The 19,845-nt window shown below is 39.8% G+C and overlaps 2 protein-coding genes across 3 annotated transcripts; both read right to left on the reverse strand.

Annotated features, from left to right (window-relative positions):
• Positions 1 to 296: 296 nt before the first annotated feature.
• Positions 297 to 4,057, reverse strand: LOC130180256 (potassium voltage-gated channel subfamily S member 3-like). The gene is made up of 2 exons (XM_056393701.1): positions 3,923 to 4,057; positions 297 to 3,026 (listed from the first exon to the last, which is right to left on the reverse strand). Exon 2 carries the CDS (start codon positions 2,961 to 2,963, stop codon positions 1,662 to 1,664), a length of 1,302 nt encoding a protein of 433 aa, XP_056249676.1. The 5' UTR covers positions 2,964 to 3,026; positions 3,923 to 4,057; the 3' UTR covers positions 297 to 1,661.
• A 949-nt stretch (positions 4,058 to 5,006) lies between these two features.
• wdr35 (WD repeat domain 35) lies at positions 5,007 to 19,820 on the reverse strand. 2 transcript variants are annotated; one of them, XM_056394300.1, is made up of 28 exons: positions 19,376 to 19,820; positions 19,153 to 19,270; positions 18,204 to 18,275; positions 17,970 to 18,062; positions 17,762 to 17,890; positions 17,464 to 17,597; positions 16,679 to 16,844; positions 16,431 to 16,576; positions 15,973 to 16,098; positions 14,981 to 15,166; positions 14,716 to 14,751; positions 14,549 to 14,609; positions 13,687 to 13,831; positions 13,147 to 13,216; positions 12,870 to 12,923; positions 12,656 to 12,765; positions 12,300 to 12,519; positions 12,087 to 12,167; positions 11,810 to 11,946; positions 11,163 to 11,366; positions 10,824 to 10,970; positions 10,181 to 10,313; positions 9,908 to 10,018; positions 8,988 to 9,152; positions 8,503 to 8,643; positions 8,174 to 8,330; positions 7,060 to 7,300; positions 5,007 to 6,071 (listed from the first exon to the last, which is right to left on the reverse strand). In XM_056394300.1, exons 1-28 carry the CDS (start codon positions 19,397 to 19,399, stop codon positions 5,921 to 5,923), a joined length of 3,558 nt encoding a protein of 1,185 aa, XP_056250275.1. In that variant the 5' UTR covers positions 19,400 to 19,820; the 3' UTR covers positions 5,007 to 5,920. The 2 variants fall into 2 exon arrangements, with proteins under 2 accessions (XP_056250275.1, XP_056250276.1); XM_056394301.1 differs by lacking the exon at positions 14,716 to 14,751.
• Between the last annotated feature and the right edge of the window lie 25 nt (positions 19,821 to 19,845).

Below are 19,845 nucleotides of genomic sequence, written 5' to 3' on the forward strand. Positions count from 1 at the left end.
TACTGTACTTAGCAATTCCCTGACAGCTGATGACTGCAAAATACTCTGAATGTTGTGATAACCAGCTGCCAGTAAGACCAATCCGACTCAAGATCACCATCTCAGCACAGAGACAGTTTATAGTGGTTTATTTTAAATGAACTGAGTTAAGATAAAAGTTGCTGTGGTCTAAAGTATTGGCATCCTGCGGACGGCAGCTGGGATATTTGGTCTGTTTTCACTGATCCTGTCTGTGGAGGAGATAACACAGATAAACACACATATACTGTTAATGAAAGTGACTGCGGCAAGAGAAAGAGCATCAAACCTCAGCATGACTGAATGTTTCGCCATATACAGAATAAACAGAGATGTGAAATATAACCTGTTCACAGCCCTGTCATAACCACAAATCCTGCTAATTAAGAAAACAGACACAATAACCTCACTGTCAGGTTTATTCTTCTCTTTATAGACTGGCGATCCTCATCAAGGGATGAATTGTGAATTCAGTACCTTTTTCTTATTGACTTTAATTGTTGTTGACACAGGCGGATTGATTAAGAACTCATTACGACGATGACCCAGCAAACAGCAGGAGGCCTCTCGCCGGACGGCTCAATTAAAAGCCTTGTGAAACAAAATACAGCAGAGACATGACAACACAGGACTCATGGATCAATAGCAGATGAGGACTGCGACAGCGCGGTCGACAGGAGAGGAGAACCGGCTCGGGCAGAGGACGTTCACAATGCTGCGTCACAGCTCAGAGGTTTTTCAAACTTGCTGTAAATGCAGGAATGAATGTGACCGACTGTTTTTCTGTCGAACTTACATAATGGACGTTGAAGCTAAAAGATTCATCAGTTCACAAACTGATCAACTGACAAAAAACACCTCAGTAAATGACTTCTTGTGCTATTTTTACGATGCTGTGGAAGTTTTAGAAGAAGAAAAAACACATTCACATGAAAAGCTGAATTCAGAAGCACCAGAGGAGAATTCAGTGCACTCTGCAGTTCCTCTGCTATGATCTTATTTCAAATTAATATTATTGGGTAACTGGCTTTACTGAGACAGGTCACTGTGTGACTGTTGCTCTATGCTATTGTGTCATATTCACCGTTATCAGTCTCACTGGTAAATAGTCCTCAGGTAAAATGTAAAGAACTTCTTTGGGATTCGAAAAGTGGGGTCCGGGGACCCCAGGGGTCCTTGATGGGGTTCCCAACAAAAAGGGGGATAACTGATTTTCACTATACTTCCATCCATAAGTAACACAATGGTAGATTGTGTGACTGTTTGGGTCCTGGGTTTAAACACTTTCTGTAATAAAACATCTAAAAGCAAAATTCTTATCTGGTATCTGGGACCTTGGTCTAATTTGTGTCGGGTCCTTGACGTGAAAAATACTGAAAACCAATGGGTTAGACAAAACAAGATGGAGATGTTTACTTGGTTTTAGAAATGTTTTGAGACGGTTTTTAGAAGAGAATACGATTTGCTTGATCCCCATTTATTTATGTCACTTTCATAGAGTCTTTTTTTTGTTCTCCTTTCGCATAGGAAATGATGAACCAAACATAATCCTGATTTGAACAGCTACCTGACACGTATGTGTCTGCTACTCTTCTCCTGAGTTGTGGGTGATGAAGAGTTACTAATTTGCTCCGTGCAGCACTTCAGTGATTGCTTTGTCTGAGATCTATGTGTTTTTGCTTCTGGTAGAACTTGGAGAACTTGTTGAAAATGTTAGTAATGGGCAGAGCTACAATCAGCAGTCCACAGATGATGCACAGGGTTCCTATCAGTTTCCCAGGAAGCGTAACGGGGAAGGTGTCCCCGTAGCCCACTGTGGTCATGCTAATGGTGGCCCACCACCAGCCAATGGGGATAGTCTGCAGCTCTGACTCTTGAGATTCCTTCTCTACAAAGTAAATGAGAGCCGAGAACATGGAGATGCCCACAGACAGGAAAAGCACCAGCAGCCCAACCTCGCGGGAGCTGTGCCGCAGCGTGGCGCCGAGAGAGCGGAGGCCAGCCGAATGGCGAGCCAGCTTTAGGATGCGAAACACTCGCATCAACCTCAAGATCTGCACCACCTTGCCAACGTTCTCCAATTCTGTGCTTTCACCTTCATCCATTATGTCACAGGCTATAGTCACATAGAAGGGTATAACTGACATTAAGTCAATAATATTGAGAGGGCTGCACAAGAACTTCCTGGCTGATGGAGCAACCGCCAAACGAAGAATAAACTCTGCAGAGAAGAAGAGCACACAGAGGTTCTCAAAGAACGACAGCACTGGGTTCTCGATCTCTTTTTCATTGGCGTCCACCTGATGGAAGTCCGGCATGCTGTGAACGCACATGGCGACAATGGAGACGATAACCATGCTTAGGGAGGCCACGGCCATCGCTTTGGCTGAAGTGGAGTAACCTGGATTCTCAAGTAGAATCCAGATATTCCTGCGGACATCTGCACACCAGGAGCCTTCAAACATTTCTATGTCCTCCTCCCCAGCCGACAGCTCCTCACTGGAGGAGTCTGAGCTGTGGGGCTGCAGGTCGTCGCTCCTCTGATCCCAGCACTTGTCCTCCGAGAGCTCCCTCAGCTCATAGAATTTGTTGCTGCAGCAGAAGTCCAGGTGACGCTCCTTTATGCCCCAATACTCAATCTCTTGACAAAATGAGACTACACACAGTCCGTCCACCAGGTGGATTTTACCTGTGAGGTAAAAGTTGAGGACGTAGCAGAAGAATCGAGGGTTGCGATCGAAATAGTACTCCATCTCAGAGGGACTAAAGTCGTCGCAGAGCTCCAGGATCGCCTCTGTGGAGCTGCAGCACAGGAGACGTCCGAGGCGTGTCTGTGGGAATTTTCTCAGCACGGTGTGCTCCATCCTCTGTTTGAAACCTCCAACGTTGACATTGATGAAGCAGTCGTCAGAGCTGTGCTGATGGAAGATCTGACCGTACACCATGGTGCAGCAGCTGCTTGGAAGCTGTTCACTGACCCCCGGTGAAAATCTCAGAGGCGTTGTTGCCTGCACAGAAACCCAGGGAAATTAGCACACCTCACACTTTCTTGTTTGTCATTTGAGAGCCTTGCATCAGGGCCAACCAGTATCAAGTAGCATCTGTGTTTCTGTGACGCCCTGTAATGGGATGATTAAATGACAGAATCAATTGCTGTGCGTTTTTTTAAAATTTACAATCTGGAGATAAAATGTTCCATCAGATGTTAAAAATACAGTTAGTTTTTTATTTGTGTGGCAAATTACACCTTACACATCATGACAGCACTCTACAGTTTGTCTGCATGCATGTTGAATGCATGCAGACATTTCATTTACTTGCAATTAATGAACACTATTAAACTTTTAAGATTTGTTAGATATTAGCTAGATATAAAAATGCATCAGAAATTAAACTTAACACGTGGACAACAGGCTCAGTAAGTGGTTCAGATCATAAAACTACAACTAATTTAAAATTCAGTGGATGCACCATCTGTGTATTTCGAATAAAGCTATGATTACTATCCAATATTCCTTACATGCAAACAGCAAACAGTGAGTTGATTATTGGACAGCAGTCATCAATACCTGCTATCTGTCCTGCGTGCAGCTCTTAACCGAGCAGCACCGTCTCACTTGTATTGTGTTACGCTGTAATATAGTGTTTCAAATTGCAGCGGATGTCGAGCCAAGGTCAGATTTTGAGACGTTGCTACAGCCGCAAAAGTTGTTGCAGACTCAACGGGAGGAATCGATGACTACAGACAGTTAACAGTGAAAAAACAAAGCAGACTTTTGCGCTTTTTCAAAGTGGCTACGGCAAACTCTCTAAAACAAACGCTCAGCAGGAGAATACTTATATTCCCTGTTCAAACATCTCGTCATAGACGCAAAAGCGTGAGGGAAAGGTAACAGCAGCTCACCTGGCCATGTGTCGTCCCGCTGATGTCCTGTCGCTGCTCTGCTCCGCTCAACGCGCGGCCCGGTGAGGTGGTGTCTCTGAGTCCAGCGCAGGGCGGGACGCAGCTTTCTGACAGGACAGCTGATCACACGGCTGCTCCATCACACACACACACACACACACACACACACACACACACACACACACACACACCCCACTAACAGTCTGCGATGTAGAATACATTTACACTCTGATGTGTCATGGCGTTACCAGCCAAACTTATCACTGTAAATATTTGATGTTCCTTTAGGCTAAAGTGTTCACATTATTCTTGTTGTTAATTGGTTTGCATCTTTGTGTGCTGTGGATATTCCCCGTGGTTGTTCTGACGTTTTATATCAATGAGATTAAACTTTGGAAAAATAAATTGCAAAAACTACCACAATACAGCAGAGGGGATATAAAGTATAAAAATAACTAAATAAACAATAAGTTGCAAAGGAAATAAAAATAGATTAAATATAGCAGCAGGCCTATTGTGTAGCATATCTGCATCGTGGATAGTGTTATAGATAGGAGTAAAGGTGTGCAACACAGCTAGGAGATGTAGTGTGACGCCAGTGTCACACACTGAGATGGCGTTCCTTGAAGTATCATAAAAACTTGTGGGTTGTGCTTTCAGTCAGAGCTGAAAGTTAAATCACTTAATAATAATTAAAACATTCTTGCCTATTGGGGATTGCATGTTAAAAAAAACGTTACAAAAACCTAACCGCAAACAGGAGAGGGCAGTCCTTTTTAAGTGAATGAGTCAAAGGATCTGAAGAACCCCAGTGTGATGCAGGATTACTTAAAATATGATGAGACACTGCAACTACTCATTAAATTCTCAATTAAAGATCACCAAAGCCCAGCAAAGATATAGTAAAGTGAACATTCATCAATGTCAATATTGATTAAGTTCTGACAAATCAAGCTGCACTGGCACAACCAGAGTCTTTAGTGTAATGAACATTAGCAGTATCATTACCTCGCACAATATATAGCAAATTATGGAAAATGACCTTAAAATATGCAAAACAGAATACTATATATATGTGTGTAAAACAGCCTTGATACAGTAGCTGTTTTATGCTGTGTGGTCTAACTGATGCCATTTACTGACAGCAGATGGCAGAAGGAGACTATCAGAGACAGATCAGCATGTGTGGGTTCAGACCAGCAAGATTCAGTTCAGTCCAGACTTTAGCAGTGGCGCCATTAGGATATGGTTTTACACCTACTTCATTAAAGTTATATTCTGCAACCATTAGTGTTGTGTAAATTATTTATCATGTGATTAATGTCTACGGTCAAGTTTTTTTTACAACCGTGTTCAGGCAAATGTTTTAGTCTCGAGTTCAGAAATGTGCACACTGGTTTATTTCCATCTAACTCTTTCATGTACCAAGAATTAAACCCACAATCAAAGAGTGTTTCCCATCGATCCATGTGTTTAATGACAATGACAAACTGACCTCTGAGGGGCAGGGGTCATACATCACTGAAAGAGGTTGTTCATGTGGTTGAAGATACTTGAGAGCTCCTTACAAATGGTCTGCACAGACACTTGTTAAGTGCTGGATGAAGTGGGAGGACTTGTCGGTGAAAATGGATTGCAAAATATTTCCAATGAAAATAAATTTTATACATAAATTGTTGTATGTGACATGAATACAAAAATAGCCAACAAACAATTATATTAATTCAAGTGTTTTACAATATTTATGGTAAAAGAAAAATATTTAATAGTTAATAAAGAGAGACAAGCTGAAGCTCACAGAACAGATATTTTTCTGTTTTGACTGCTGACAACATCAGTTTAGGTGCTTGTTATGTTTGCACTTTCATAACTGCCTACTCAAGAATTTACCACTAAAATTTTACAAAGAAACAAATGTAACCAAAACAACATTACAAAGCTTTGAAATGCGGTTTTCTGTCTTTAAAAAAGTTTTTATGAAAGTTAAGGTATTAGGCTTCAGGCTACAGGACTGTGGCACAGCGGGCAGCAGTTATACTTGCTGATCTCCTGCTCTAGTGCACAGTGTTTACACACACTGCACATCCAGAACTGGTACTCCTGGATCAGCAGCCCGGTCACGATGCATGTGGGTAACTTTCCTTCACCCCTAAAAGGAGAAAAATAGAATTAATGTTAGTAATTTCAGGGATTTTACTTTGACATATGGTATGGCAGCAGTAAAAGAGTAAAAGGGTTAAAAGGAAAACAAGGAGCTTCCAAGAGTGACCAGTTCGACTGCAATTTACACCAAATATGTCCCTGGCTCTGGTGCTCTGTGCTGTTTATTATACTACATAATTATAAGTATTTGCCTTGTTTACTCAACATAGTGTCAGCTTCATGGAACCTGCTAAAATTTGATATAACATATAGTATTAGTGTTAGTATGGAGCAGTAGGACTAACAACCTTTTTTTATCTAATATAATTATTTTATTTATTATAGTTTATTTATTTATTTGTTTATATGTTTTTATTATTTATTTATCTTTTTTTTTTTTCTTAGCAATTTCACTATTTTTGAATTATCTGTGAATTTTGGAGAGTGACAGTAATTCATGGCCCAGTGTTACTTATATCCCCCACATGTACCGGCTCTGTGACAGACTTCATCCTCAAAAATGAACCAAACTATTGTGTGATTGTGTAAAACCATCTGTTTGAAGTCAGTAGTAAAAACATTTCTGTTTTGAAAACTGAAATATAGGAAGTTGGATGTTGTTCATTGTGAATTCATGAAGCACTGTGCTGCTCTGGTCACTCAGATTATTGGGTCGTGTTCTAATAAATAATTTCACAATAGCTTCCTAATGGTTTAGTGAAGCTATAGTTTGGTTTGGTCAGTGAATGTGGAACATAAATTAACTTTAGCTTTCATTTGAGAGGAGGACGTTCATCACTAGAGCAACGCTAATCTCATGGTGGACCATCAGCCTTGATTCAAATGAATCCACTAGGAAAAAATAGCAAACTTTCTCTTCTTCAAAGGCATTAGAATAACACATAAAGTGATTTTACTGCCAAACAGTTCGGGGAACTGGTCCTCCCATCTGTGTTTGGGGCAAAGGTTTGACATGAACTCATTGGTGCCCTCACCCCTCTGCTGATCTTTCCCGCTCCACCATGTGGGTGTCCTTTGGGGTGTACTTGGTGAAGATCTCCAGGGCCAGATCCTCATAAAGCTGCCGTTGTTCAGGCAACAGACTATCCAGGGATTCCAGTTTGATAAAGGCCTGTGAGCATGTTCCGAACGCCCGGTTGGCTGTGGAGCAAATGGCAAGTAGAGAGTAGATCTCCACTGCTGGGATGATGTCCTCATACTCACGCAGGTGTAAGGCTTTAAAGATGGAGATAAAAAGTGAAGAGTGAGACTCGACCTAACTTGACTTTGTAAAGTCTTGTCAAACTGCCAAAGTAAAAATAAAATCACAACAACTTGTCTGATAGCATATGACTGCTTGCTGTGATAATTCTCCTCCATGTTTGCCTTTGTTTGAGAGTTGTCAGATGTAAACACGTCTACTGGCCTCAAATGCAAGACAAACCCAGTTCTGCATAGGCCACTTTTTGCACTCATTATGTATGCATCTGCTCACAGTATACAATGTAGTCTAGTCTGTAGTCTTTTTTTAAACCCCATTAGTTATGAAGGAATTTTAAAATTGATCCTAAAATGTACCTAACTTAATGTGGTATAATGATTTTTTTTTTTTTACAGATGCTACACGTGTAAGTGTCTACCTCAGTGTGTGGACAATAATATTCACGACCTGGTTCCATAATAAATGAAAAAGACAAATGTACCGTAAAAAACAATTATAAAATATGATATATGGTTTGGAACATAGAATTGACTTAGTATGAGTAAATAACAGCTCATGTACATAAATCGTATCTTTGAGTAGGTCAGGAAAATACTTGGGCTGAAACTAAAGATTATTTCTTATTACTGATTAATTTGTCAATGATTGTTTATTATTATTATTATTTATCATTTAGTCTATAAAAATGTTGGAAAATGCTCATCACAGTTTCTCAGAGCCCAATTGACATCAAATGTTTGACCAACAGTCCAGTCAAGTTATAGTATTCATTGAAACAGTGAATGTTTTTTTTCTTGAAGCAATGACTTAAAAGATTATTCCATGATGGTTACCTCTTCATTTAACTAATCAATTAACTGACTTCTGGTTTCAGCCCTAGAGGATACCTGTGCGCATGGCGTTCTCCATATAGCCTTCATATAGCTGCCTCTGAGCGAGCAGGAAGAAGTGATAAGCCTCCGCTCCTCGCCAGGCGTTGTCCACAATACGATTGTCTGAAGAGGTTGCATCTTCCTCGAGCAGCCCGGCGAGTGCAAATGTTGCCTTGTTATAACAAATGAAGGAAAATTATGTATGTATTTCAGCATCAGTACAATACAATTATTGGAGTATATGATGCATTTCTGTAACTTAAAATATAGTCTTGACTATACAGTTTCATGGGTCTTAAACAATATTCAAAAGCTAAATAAAGTATATTGTATATATTGGGTACCTCAGACTTCTTCCCTTTGGCTTTGCTCTGCTGTGCTGTTTTCACCTGCTCATGGTAGTTTTCAACAAGACGTGCTGCCAGCACATAGAGCTTCTTCACCCGCAGTGGTCGGGTCTTTCTCTTTGCTTCCTCATCTGCTATCTGCAAACAGTAGCCACACATTCCACTGTACAGGGCCCATTTGGTAAAGAAATATTCTCTCAGTTATCAAAGTGCCAAATATATTTTTGAGAAACTTAGTTACTCCATGAAGAGACACATTCCCAGGTGTGATTCACCTTTATTCAGATTATTAACCCTGTTAAACATACAGCTTTAAAAGTGTTGATGGAAGCTGAAAATATGTGATAAATAATGACCCTGCTCTGCTCAAATGTTGGTTTTGTTATTTTGCAAGTGACCTCTACATTTGAATGTAGAAGCCACACTCATTCATTCATTTCATTAAGCAACTCAAAAGTGATCAGCATAAAACACAAGCCTACCTTAAACATGAGTTTGGCTGCATCCAGAAAATGGTGGGCTTTTCGATACAGTTCAACCGCCTCCAGAGTTTTATTCTTCTCAAGAAGATGTGAGGCATATTTGGAAAGAAGAGATTTAATCTCCTTCATGTTGTGGGTCCTGGCAAGTTCCACTGCTTTGTTCCACTAAAGGAAAATTACAACATTCATTCAAAAACAATCTCAGCACCATTACTTTTGCCTGAGGATTTTTGAACATAGTATTGAACAAAGTGCCTGTTATAAATTTACTTGAAATGAAATGTCAGTAAAACCCTGTAATTAACTGTGTAAAACCTGAAGTTGCATATCAAACTTACATTAGGAGCACAACACTTAGATAACACTTGAAGTCACTGTATTTTTCCATTTTTTCCATCTGTGGCAAAAGCAAAGTTAGGTGGAAACAACTGAAGTGACAGCCCGTTCATTTCATTGTCAGTAACATAGCATTACCGCAGCAGGAGAAACTGGCTGCAAGAGAGGAAGTTGGAACTGCTAATGACTTCTCCTTTTGGATGAATAGAGGGTCAATTACAGCACGAATTTAATGTCTTTCAAAGTAAAGCCAGCTGTGGCTAAACAGTTTTTACAAAGACAAACAGTCGGAGTTTGTATAGAGGCTGTACTCTTGTCACATAACACATAATGCTAAAAGTTCCTCTCTTGTGTAATGTCCACCCTGAGTCTTTTTTTTTCTTGAGCCAAATGTGAAAATTTATAGTGGAAAAGTCTGAGAGCAGCATTCACACTCCTGAGCTAAATATCACTCAGGATGAGGACAGGAGTGGGAGGACAGCAGTTGCCACAGTGACTGCTCAGGTCCACAGATCACTGGGGGGAATGTGCTCAGAGTGTCACTAGAAAACTGTGGCGCCAGAAGTTTTTGGTCTTTCTCTCACCTGGTTCAGATGGACACATGTGTCAACAGCAGCTTTGGGCTGGTTGCACTTAAGGTAGGCATTCACAGCTTGTTCACACATGCCCACAGTGGCAAACATCTGTCCAATCTCCTACAACATAGAGATGGAGAATGGCCATGGATGAAATAGTGTAGAGTGAGTTTTATTTAAGGGTACAGCTTTAGAGTCACTATGATCTATAACTTCCACATACAGCTTGAAGAGAACATCAAAGTGTTATTATGTTTGGTCAACATTAAACATTTCGCTCACTGGTAAAAGTTTATGATTCTCTGGCAGAACAGTGGTCAGTCTCTCCAGGCCGTCATAGTCCTCTAACATGTAGTAGCATTCTGCCAGCCTCTCCTGGTTACGGCCCTGAAGGTAGTACTGCACTGCATTAACCCTGGAAACAAAGAAAATAGACAAATATGACAGTTTTTCATTTGGTCATGATGATGGAATCTTTTTGTCAACAATTATAACATGATACCTGATATATAGAGACATTTGATAGGTACTGGGAATATATAAAATAACTGAATAGAACAAATGATTATATATTATAAAATATTAAATGGTGTTGAGACTGAACATTTGAGTGTGTATAGTTGTACATTGTGTATATTTACTGTTGCTCTTTGGAACTCTAATAATGCATATCCCCTGCATTAAAAAAATAAAACACTATCACTTCACTTTAACTCCCCTATTTGGGATTTATAAGCACCATGTAAACAAATGATAAATGGTATCACACTCTATAGCATACTATAATATAGTTGTAGGTAGAAAAGGGCATTTTTTGGTGTTTATGACTGTTATTTGTCAATGACTGTGGCTTACTGTGAAGCATATATAACAGCTGTATAAACAAATAATGAATAACTGACACAATAAAACAAAATCTCAGTACCACTTCTGTCTGTCAGCAAAGTAGTCTCCGATTGCATTGTACGCCTGTTCCAACAGAGTATCATCACAGTCCCCAGAGCCAGTTTTGAGTAGCTGAAGCACCCTGAACCAATCTCCCAGCTTGATCCTGAGGCTGATGGCAAGGTCCCTACAGAGAAAGACATGTCCATTGTACACTGTTACCATCATGCCTGAACAAGTGGTGGCAACCCTTAAGGTAAAGTTGACTTTAATTATAATGTGATTTGAGCAACAAATGAACAAGACCTGAATCCAGACGTATAAGGGTAAGTTTCGACATCACCATCAAATGTGCCCAGACAGTTTTGGCTAAATATACCTGCGATCCATATCCAGATACATCCGCTCAGCTTCCTCAAACCTGCTGAAGTAAGCTGCCACCTCCGCCTGTTTCATGGGTTCGCTCTGCAGGTTGCCCAGGCGCTTGACGAACTCAATGCCCTGGTAGTCTTTGCAGCGGACGAAGGCCTGCTCAGCTGTCTTCAGATCCAGCTTCTGCAGAGCTGCCTCAGCCAGCAGACGCCTGACAGGTTGATAACAGAGGAAGGGGGTGGTTAGTTATTATTACCAGTAGGATTGCATGGCATGATGTTTATGCATAAGTCATTATACCCACTCTACGGTTCATCTAGATATAAACTGGATAGAGGTATTAATAGAGTATACGAATAACCAATGGTGAAGGTTTATTAGTAACACCTAAGTTACATTGTTGAGTTTTTATTGAAATTGTGTTAAAGAGGTTGTGACTCAACTGTATGATCATTTTGGAGGCTGAAATTGTGGTACTGCTGAATTGTATTACATTATACAAAGACGTGTGTCTGTTATTTAGCCTAAGCTTATTGATTTGAATTGGATGGACAAAATAATAGGAACACCTGTCAACAAAATTGAAAATCACATTTACACTTATAACTCTGTTCGATGTCAAATCAAAAGTAAAGGTCACCATTTTGCATTTACCAGAGTCTTGGGTGAGGATTGTCTTCAATAAACTGTGAGGCATCTTCAATTCCGACTTTTTCAATCAGTGCACGACTGTCTCTCAGGGAGCGGATCTCAAAGTTCATGAGGTTGTCTTTGTTCGGCCTCTCGGGATCCTGTAAGACAATCATCACATAACTGAGTTTTTTTTTTATCCCATAAACACATACAAACTTCACCTTTTCAGTTGCAACAAAGTTCTAGTTATATGAAGAGTCTCTCTTCATACCATGTACCACTTGTTCAGAGGGTTTACCTTCATGATTTCATCAAGCAAGACAGATTTGATTTCCAGGTCCTCAAAGTTGCAAATGTATCCAGATGTTTGGATGGGCTCCTGTTTTTTAAGATATGACAGATAATTATAACAGTTGCTGAATGTTTATTTAGTAACAGTGCAACGATGCATTTGAGGTTACAGCTTTAATGGAGGTGTTATTTGACCATCACACAAAGACCAAGCACTCACCTCTGGGTCTAGGTTCCTGAAGACATACATCCTGGTCTTCTCCATCATGGCAAAAAGATCAGGGTTGTCATTTGCCCATTTCATGTCCCAAACATCTTTGCGCTCAAACTTGGATGGATCTCCTGCAGACGCCTGGTTCCCAGTGCTGTCGTCCGTGGAAGCACGAACTTCCAGGTCCAACAAAGTCAACACGCCTGCGATGTCAATTATCGCCAGACGACTAGAACAACAAAATGATTATATATGACGACGCTGCCCTACATACAATATCAAATTTAACAAACCGTTCAGCGCTGACAATGGATATCTGTACACTGTCTCATTTATTAACACCAAAAAAATAAATAGATGCTTACCTGGAGTTGCAGTTCATGGACAGGTAGTAGGCTCTGTTATTCAAAGTGTATTTCTGGATGAGAACAACGTTTGGGAGGCTGTATCTATGGATGGTGCCAGACTCACGGCCCTAAAAGCACACATACACCCAAACATTCAGTGTTTTAGTTTAATTTTACTTTGAATTTTAATGCACTGCTTAAAATTGTATAGTAAAAACTGAAATATATGTACCACAATCAGGGTCTTATCTGTTGCTGTGATACAGCAGATGGGATCTCGAGTTGCCTGAAACAAACATGAACCATGACAAATTATTTTCTTAGTGAGAAAAAATACTTTTTGTCCCTTTAAATGGATTCCTTTGTGAGCTAATAAAGAATGTCAGTTTATTATAGTTACTTTATATATTTTTTAATTTACTAGTTTAAATTGAATATAGATTGAATATTTAAAAAAGAAATCGCTTTAATTTGCACTAAAATCACTCAGAAATGTTTTTGTTACTTACTGTGAAGGCTTTTGCAAAATCTGGACCACTTTCATTGGCTCCAGATGGATTGCTGTCAATGTGATAGACCCTACAATGACAGGAAGTAAAAACAAATGAGGAAGAGCCTGAGAGGCAGCCAGACAGACAGACAAACAGTTGCCCTTTCCACTGCGGTGACTTGTGATTTTGATACTAGGATAGTCTTGGCAGAACATTAGGTCATGCCCAGCCTGTCTGGAACCTCAGTGGTATTTTATTCAGATGAATGAATCCTTTTCATGGTGCTGTCAGTACCAACACTCTACACTGTAACAGTGAGCCAGTAATCCAAAGGTTTCATCCACTGACTCACAGAATCTAGCCTTGTGGTTATCTTGCCTCCCTGTAACTTTCCATCATCTGCTTGATATGTACTGTTAAGTTCTGATTTGGTCCTTCTATTTTGTCCCCATCCACCTGTACATGGCTTTTTTAACTACAAACCTAATGTCCTCATGACACTGTCCAATAGCCATTGTAAAGTAAATGTTATGCTATTTTCTGAAAAAAAAAACCCACCTCTCTCTTCCCTCCTTCTTAGTTCTGGTCACTTGGTTGATCTCCAGGGCAGTTAACTTCTTTGCCACTCTGTACTGCCATAGGTAGAAAGCCTCTTTGGATGCAGCAATCACATGTGTCTTGGTCATGGTGACAAACAGTGGATCTGACCAAGTGAACAAGTAACACACTTAATTATAAAGATGAAGATCAATGTAGAGTTTGTATAACGTTTGTAGTTTGGGAGCAAATCTATTTCTGTTAAATTCTGTTTCTGTGTGGATAAATTCCAACAGGCAAGTGCTGAGAGGATAATACAGTGTGTTCTCAAACAGATAGACTAGTCTATTGAGAAAAGCATGTGGCCCAAGGAGGAGAACCTTTTGCACCAAAAGGTGCACACTTGAAGTCATCCTCTGGTTATTTACCAAGGTGGGATATCTCAAACCCATTCAGACCACTGAGTCTTTCAAATCTGCAGACTTTGAAGTATCTTGGCATGAGCTCCTCAGCAAACATTTGACCATGTCTGAATATTTGTGAGATATAAAGACGCCCTGTGCTCTGTCTGTTTGCTATAGGATGCTGTGGGACCATGAAAGCTGTATCTGTGGGCAGCAGGTGGCAGAATGCCAACCATCTTTTCACATCTAACTATACATAGGGTGTGATCTCTCACATTGTCCTGAAAAATGCACCAAATATACGGTAAAATACGACTTATATCAACCCACAGTTTTGCCACAAGAAGTTTGTTACCCAGTTCACTTCTGTGAGCTCAATGCATGCAAGCTAGCAGGGCACACCGCTAGTTGAATGGATAGCATGTTTTTAAAGATGTGTTGACTTGTGAATGTAATCTCTGTTTATTGTAAACACTCACCAATGTCAATGTATTTTGAGTCCAGTGGAGTCCCAATGGAGTTGCACAGAATCAGGACATACTGAAAAACACACAGCAAAGCAACATTACTCTATGGGTCAATCTAAGATTTTATAACAAAGCAATTAGTCCTCATTTTGGGAGTGTGGTTTTAATTTGTACATTACCCTTGCATGGCTCCCAGACTCTACCTCAGCATCCTCCTGTGTGGCATTGAATTAGAAAAACGGGGGGCAAAACAGTAGAGAAACATTTGTGATCCTTAGCTCACTCTGTATCTACTGTAGATCTTCCCTATTGCATTTCTCTAAGTCTACTCAGTAGAGTAAGTTTTAGTCTAGAGTATTATATTGAGTATTAGTATAGATCTTTTCTTTTATAGTTTTTTTTTGCTTCCCTCTTACTTGTTACCTTGTAAACCTGTGTTTGTACCTGAGGCTGGGTGTCATCTGCCTTGCTGGCCAGGATGCAGAAGTCCCCGGAGGTTGTGATGGACATCAGGCTCTTGACATATTTGACAAACTTCTCATTGTTTTTGGTGTCCCAGAATACCACACAGTACTCCTGCCGCTCTGGCTTTGTGTATGCATACACCACTGTGCTGCAACAGTAGCCCCACTGTAAAGAAACATTAAAGAGTTGGTGAGATTCGCCTTATGTGCGAGGTTTCTAAACCCTGGGGAGTGTGTGACAAGAGATAGTTTGGTAGATTTAGACAGGTTTTTCTTTGGTATCTTCTCTGGTCTATGTCTCTCTGTTCTTTTCCACCATATAAATAAACCATGAAATAAAATACACACTCCTTCAAAGCCCTTTGTTGGAAGGTATTTATCGGGTGGTGTACTGATGAAGCCACTGCCCTCAAGTAGCAATTTTTGCTGTAGATTCATGGGAATTTTTTAAAACTACTTAGATATGACAGTATATAGGGTAGAGAATAATCTTCATACTATTTTATAAGCCAGCTGACCACATCTTATTACTATGACTAACTTCACCATCTTCATTTAAAATAGATCACAGGTCAGTTTCAATGTGTGTAAAGAATATTTGATATGTACACTTTGGAACATATGAGCCAACATTTTTTGGGCAGATTCTGCAAGTCAGGTGTCTTTAAAGAGTGAAGCTTCATAAACATCATAAAAATACCAAAATAACCTACAAACACAACTGAAACATGAAAACACTGCCAATATAATCCAAACAATGTACTGATTTACTGTTTATTTGGATTTTGGTCTCAATATGAAAACAAGTTTTACTTAATCTGTTTTTATTTAACTCTGCCCTATAGCCTCAGTTTGCAACTGGCCAGCATCTATACACAGATTAATTGGAGGTTTTCTGTGTAAGAAGATCTTGAAGAATTGCTTCTTTCAAAGAACTTTAATTAAAGCAAAACCAAAGGTGTTGGCATTTACCTTGTAATCTGGTCTTATGTTTGCAAAGTAGATGTAGGAGTCCACAGCCAGGCCAATACGTAGCCCTCCTCCCTCCCAGGCGACTCCTGTCATCTGCTTCCCAGGAACTTTGAGAGTCCTCAGATGCTGTTTAAACACCAAATAGCATTAAATTAAAACATTTTATTGTCTCATGGTATTTCTATTTCCCCACCTACTAGACAATGTAGGAATGGTGCAACAGATAATCTGTTGTTGCAAGGTATGTCATTCATAAATTAAAAAAAAAACAAAATTAAACAGATACATAAAACACAAAATATACAGTATTCTTTATCAGCTCAGTCCATTTTATGTCAGTTCTTCTGTTTGGTCCCATATACAATAATGACAGGAACATTACATGGTACAGTGCTGCACACGCCTATGTTCATGTGTAAAACTCTGTCTAAGTAAGGGAACAGAATCTTGACCCTCACCTCTCCAAATGGCGTGTAGAACTGCACAACATTGTATTCTTTATCCAGATTTGAGGTTCTGAGAGAACCAGCCACCGCCAGAACACTGCCACAGTGATTCCACTGGATACTGACCACATTCATCAGAGTGTCAATACACACCGGGTCTGCAGAACAAGGCAGCGGCATAGCTCATCAGTACTGGTAAACATTTCATTGAAGTGTAACCTGGAGCGCATACTGCAGTCTTTGAAGGTTTTTTTCCTTACTTTCATCATTCTCATAGCGCATGACCTGACATCTTCCATTGTCGAAACAGATAGCAAGACATGGACAGTCTGGCTCAACGTAACCCCCAGTTCCTGCATACCAGTGGATACCTGCTATACTGACAGCTCCAGTCGCATTAGTGAGGCAGCTTATGGTCATTTTCATCTGAAACAAAACACAGATCAAAAGTCAACATATGCTAATATGTAGTCAGTACAATCAAGCAGATGATAGGATCTTCTTGAAACAAAGCTGCTTTCATGCTTATTAAGTCACTAATCTGTTTTCAGGATAGTTATCTTACTAAGTCAATCAAGTGATTAATATTTTCTATTAATTTCATGTGAGTACATGATGCAAAGTGTAGCTTTTAGCAAGTAATGGACGTTCTTGCTGAAAGTTGCCACAGTGTCTATTTTGAAGTCAAATTTCAAATTTTCAAGTCCTACATTAAGGGGCTTTTACAGCATACACAATTATGTCTGGATCATGAACAAGAGAATGTCCCTGCACTGAAAGCTTTAAAGAAGCCAATGTTTTTTGCCCCACAGTATAACCTCTGATAATGTATGATAACAGATTCTTTCTAAACCTGCTCTGTTTACATGAGCACTGAAAGCCTGCAAAGTGTGCATTGTCATTCCCTCTGCACATTGACTCTGCATTGCACCTGCATTTTTATTTGTAAAATTAGCATCCTGTGAGTCAGAAGGCCATGTAATGCTAAATGGGTACATACCGAGATGAACTGACATTTCTATTTTACTTAAACTTATGCACTCACTATGAAGTTTCCTTGGTTGTCATAGATTTGCACTTCGCCATTGGCCATGCCAAAGAGGAGGATCTTGCTGTCTGGAGACCAAGCCACATGAGCAAGCTGATTTCCCTTTAGCTCCTTTCCCCAAATCCGGTTACCTACAAAAACAAGGCCAATATGAGCTACTCATTTGCAAAGTATGTAAACAAAGCATTCCTTGTCAAGGGATCATTAGTGATTTTAATCTAAATTGGTTTGAAAAACTATTGTGACTGATCACCATTTATCAGATTTCTAGCAATCACACTGTAAAGATTTTTACCATCTACAGAGCCAACAATGACAGCTCCATCTTCATACACAATGCAGATCTTCTGACCATCCGCATTCCAGCTCATGCTCCGCACCACAGACTTGTTCCTGTTGTTGATCATCTCCTCATACCACGCACCTTAGGAAGGGAAAAAGACTATGAACTATAAAAGCCAAATTTATTACAACTTAGATTTTTTGTTTGCAGCAGTAATCACCTTTGTAGAGCATCCAGACAATGATGAGTCCATTCTGGTCACTGGTTGTCAGCTTTTCATACTGTTCATTCCACGTGACTACTTGCACTGCACCTGCAAGTGTAACAATTGTGAAGTGTCAGACAATTTGTCTATGGCATTACATAAGGTGTGGCATATTTCCTTTTGTAGACACTGGCTGTTTATCACATACTATAATAATGACAGGTTTGGCAGCATCTGAATACAACTTACCACTGTGTCCCTCTAGGGTCTGGTTCATTGACAGATTACTGGGTGCAGCAAGACCTTTAAGTTTGGCATCATCTGTTGAGAAACCACAGTCAAAGTAGAACAGCAGATAATTAACAACAAGTAATTTTCAGCAATTTCAAGCAAACTGTTAAAAAACTTTTTATAAGTCAGAAACATGAACAGTAGTATGGTGATGAATATCATCACAGAGTTCTTATTATTTCTTTTTGGTTGGTGGTTTTTAACATTTTTTAACATAATAACAATAGGTCTGTCCAACAGACGGAGTGGGCAAGGTGGTACCATTTCTACTTACAGTGTCTGAAACCTTAGGTACAATAACAGAGCCAAAAGGCTTACAAAAGATTATTTACACACTGTAAGAGCCATTGTCAATATCCCTCAAATCTCAATCACATGGGTATTAGATAACAGCTTGGACAAATAAACTTTAACACAGAGCTGGATGAACAGGACATTATACATCACAAACAAAAAATGTAAGTTTACGCAGGGTAATCTAACTGATCACTTTTATTCTACACTAAAGCTAAGAGCAAACATAAATAAATATATGTAGAATATTGAAACGTGAACAAGGACACACAGTGTAACTGATGCAAAACAACTAAAACCAGGGCCAGCCAACACCAGTATGTGGGTAACCAATAATGGTCCATTTCATAACAAATTTTGCATGCTGTCATTATAACCCTGGGATAGACTGCATTTATGTAATGTAAGTATACAAGTGTTATTACAATGTCATCAAAACTTATTATAGGAAATTAGAGGGACTTGTGTATGTGTTTGTGAAAAGTTACCCTGCATGTTTTTAAAAGTTATGTAGATTGTATTTATTAGGTCAGGTGTAGCAAGAGATAGCCTGAAAATCACGACATTGTCTACAGGAGCCGTGCAGGTTGTTTGCTCCATACCCTGACCTTACCTGTCTGAGTTTCAAGCTTGAGTACTCTCAGGAGACCGTCGTCCCCTCCACAGGCAATGAAGCCTTGGTCTTTGTTCCAGGAGACACATTTTAGATGGATATTGTTGGGGATGGCAATCTATAAATCATGGGAAAATGCAACCACACGTTAACCAATACTATACGTCTTAACTAACGAATTGATAGATGGCTGGGTAGATGGCTGAGCCCAGGAGACTCTCACCTTCTTGCTGAGGTATATAAACATGGTGGTGGTGATAACGTTACAGACCACTATCACTCTATCACTGAGTTGCTTGAAGCGGAGTTAGACTAGTGACCATAAAAAGACACTGACCAAACGTCAGCTAGCATTAGACAGCTATAGTGAGCTAACCAGCTAACATTTTCAGCCTACTTTACATCATGCAGCCTGAATGTGCAGAATGTGACGTTAGCCTTTACCGTTAGCTTTACTAGTTAGCTAGCAGTTAGCTAGCAGTTAACGCGATGCAGTTACCTACTGCTAAGGACTGTTAACGTTAAGAGTAACCTGACAAAGTCGAGGGTTGACTACTATTATAGTGAATAATGTTAGCGAAAGTATTGGAAAAAGAACAGTTGAAATTCGACTTTTCGTTGTTTGTGTTGGCAGACTCCAGTACTCAGAGGTTGTCGCTTCCCTCGGTCTCCCGTGGTAACCGTAAACCGGAA

Source organism: Seriola aureovittata, chromosome 13 (assembly GCF_021018895.1).
Source record: "Seriola aureovittata isolate HTS-2021-v1 ecotype China chromosome 13, ASM2101889v1, whole genome shotgun sequence".
Taxonomy (NCBI): domain Eukaryota; kingdom Metazoa; phylum Chordata; class Actinopteri; order Carangiformes; family Carangidae; genus Seriola; species Seriola aureovittata.

Bases quoted from the DNA above. Each gene is read 5' to 3' on its own strand.
- wdr35 (XM_056394300.1), bottom strand. From the start codon at position 19,399: ATGTTTATATACCTCAGCAAGAAG. The intron at 18,276-19,152 runs GTAAGGTCAGGG...GTTTCTCAACAG, and splicing joins CAAGCTTGAAACTCAGACAG to ATGATGCCAAACTTAAAGGT. The intron at 14,610-14,715 runs GTAATGTACAAA...TGTGTTTTTCAG, and splicing joins AGTCTGGGAGCCATGCAAGG to TATGTCCTGATTCTGTGCAA.
- LOC130180256 (XM_056393701.1), bottom strand. From the start codon at position 2,963: ATGGTGTACGGTCAGATCTTCCATCAGCACAGCTCTGACGACTGCTTC.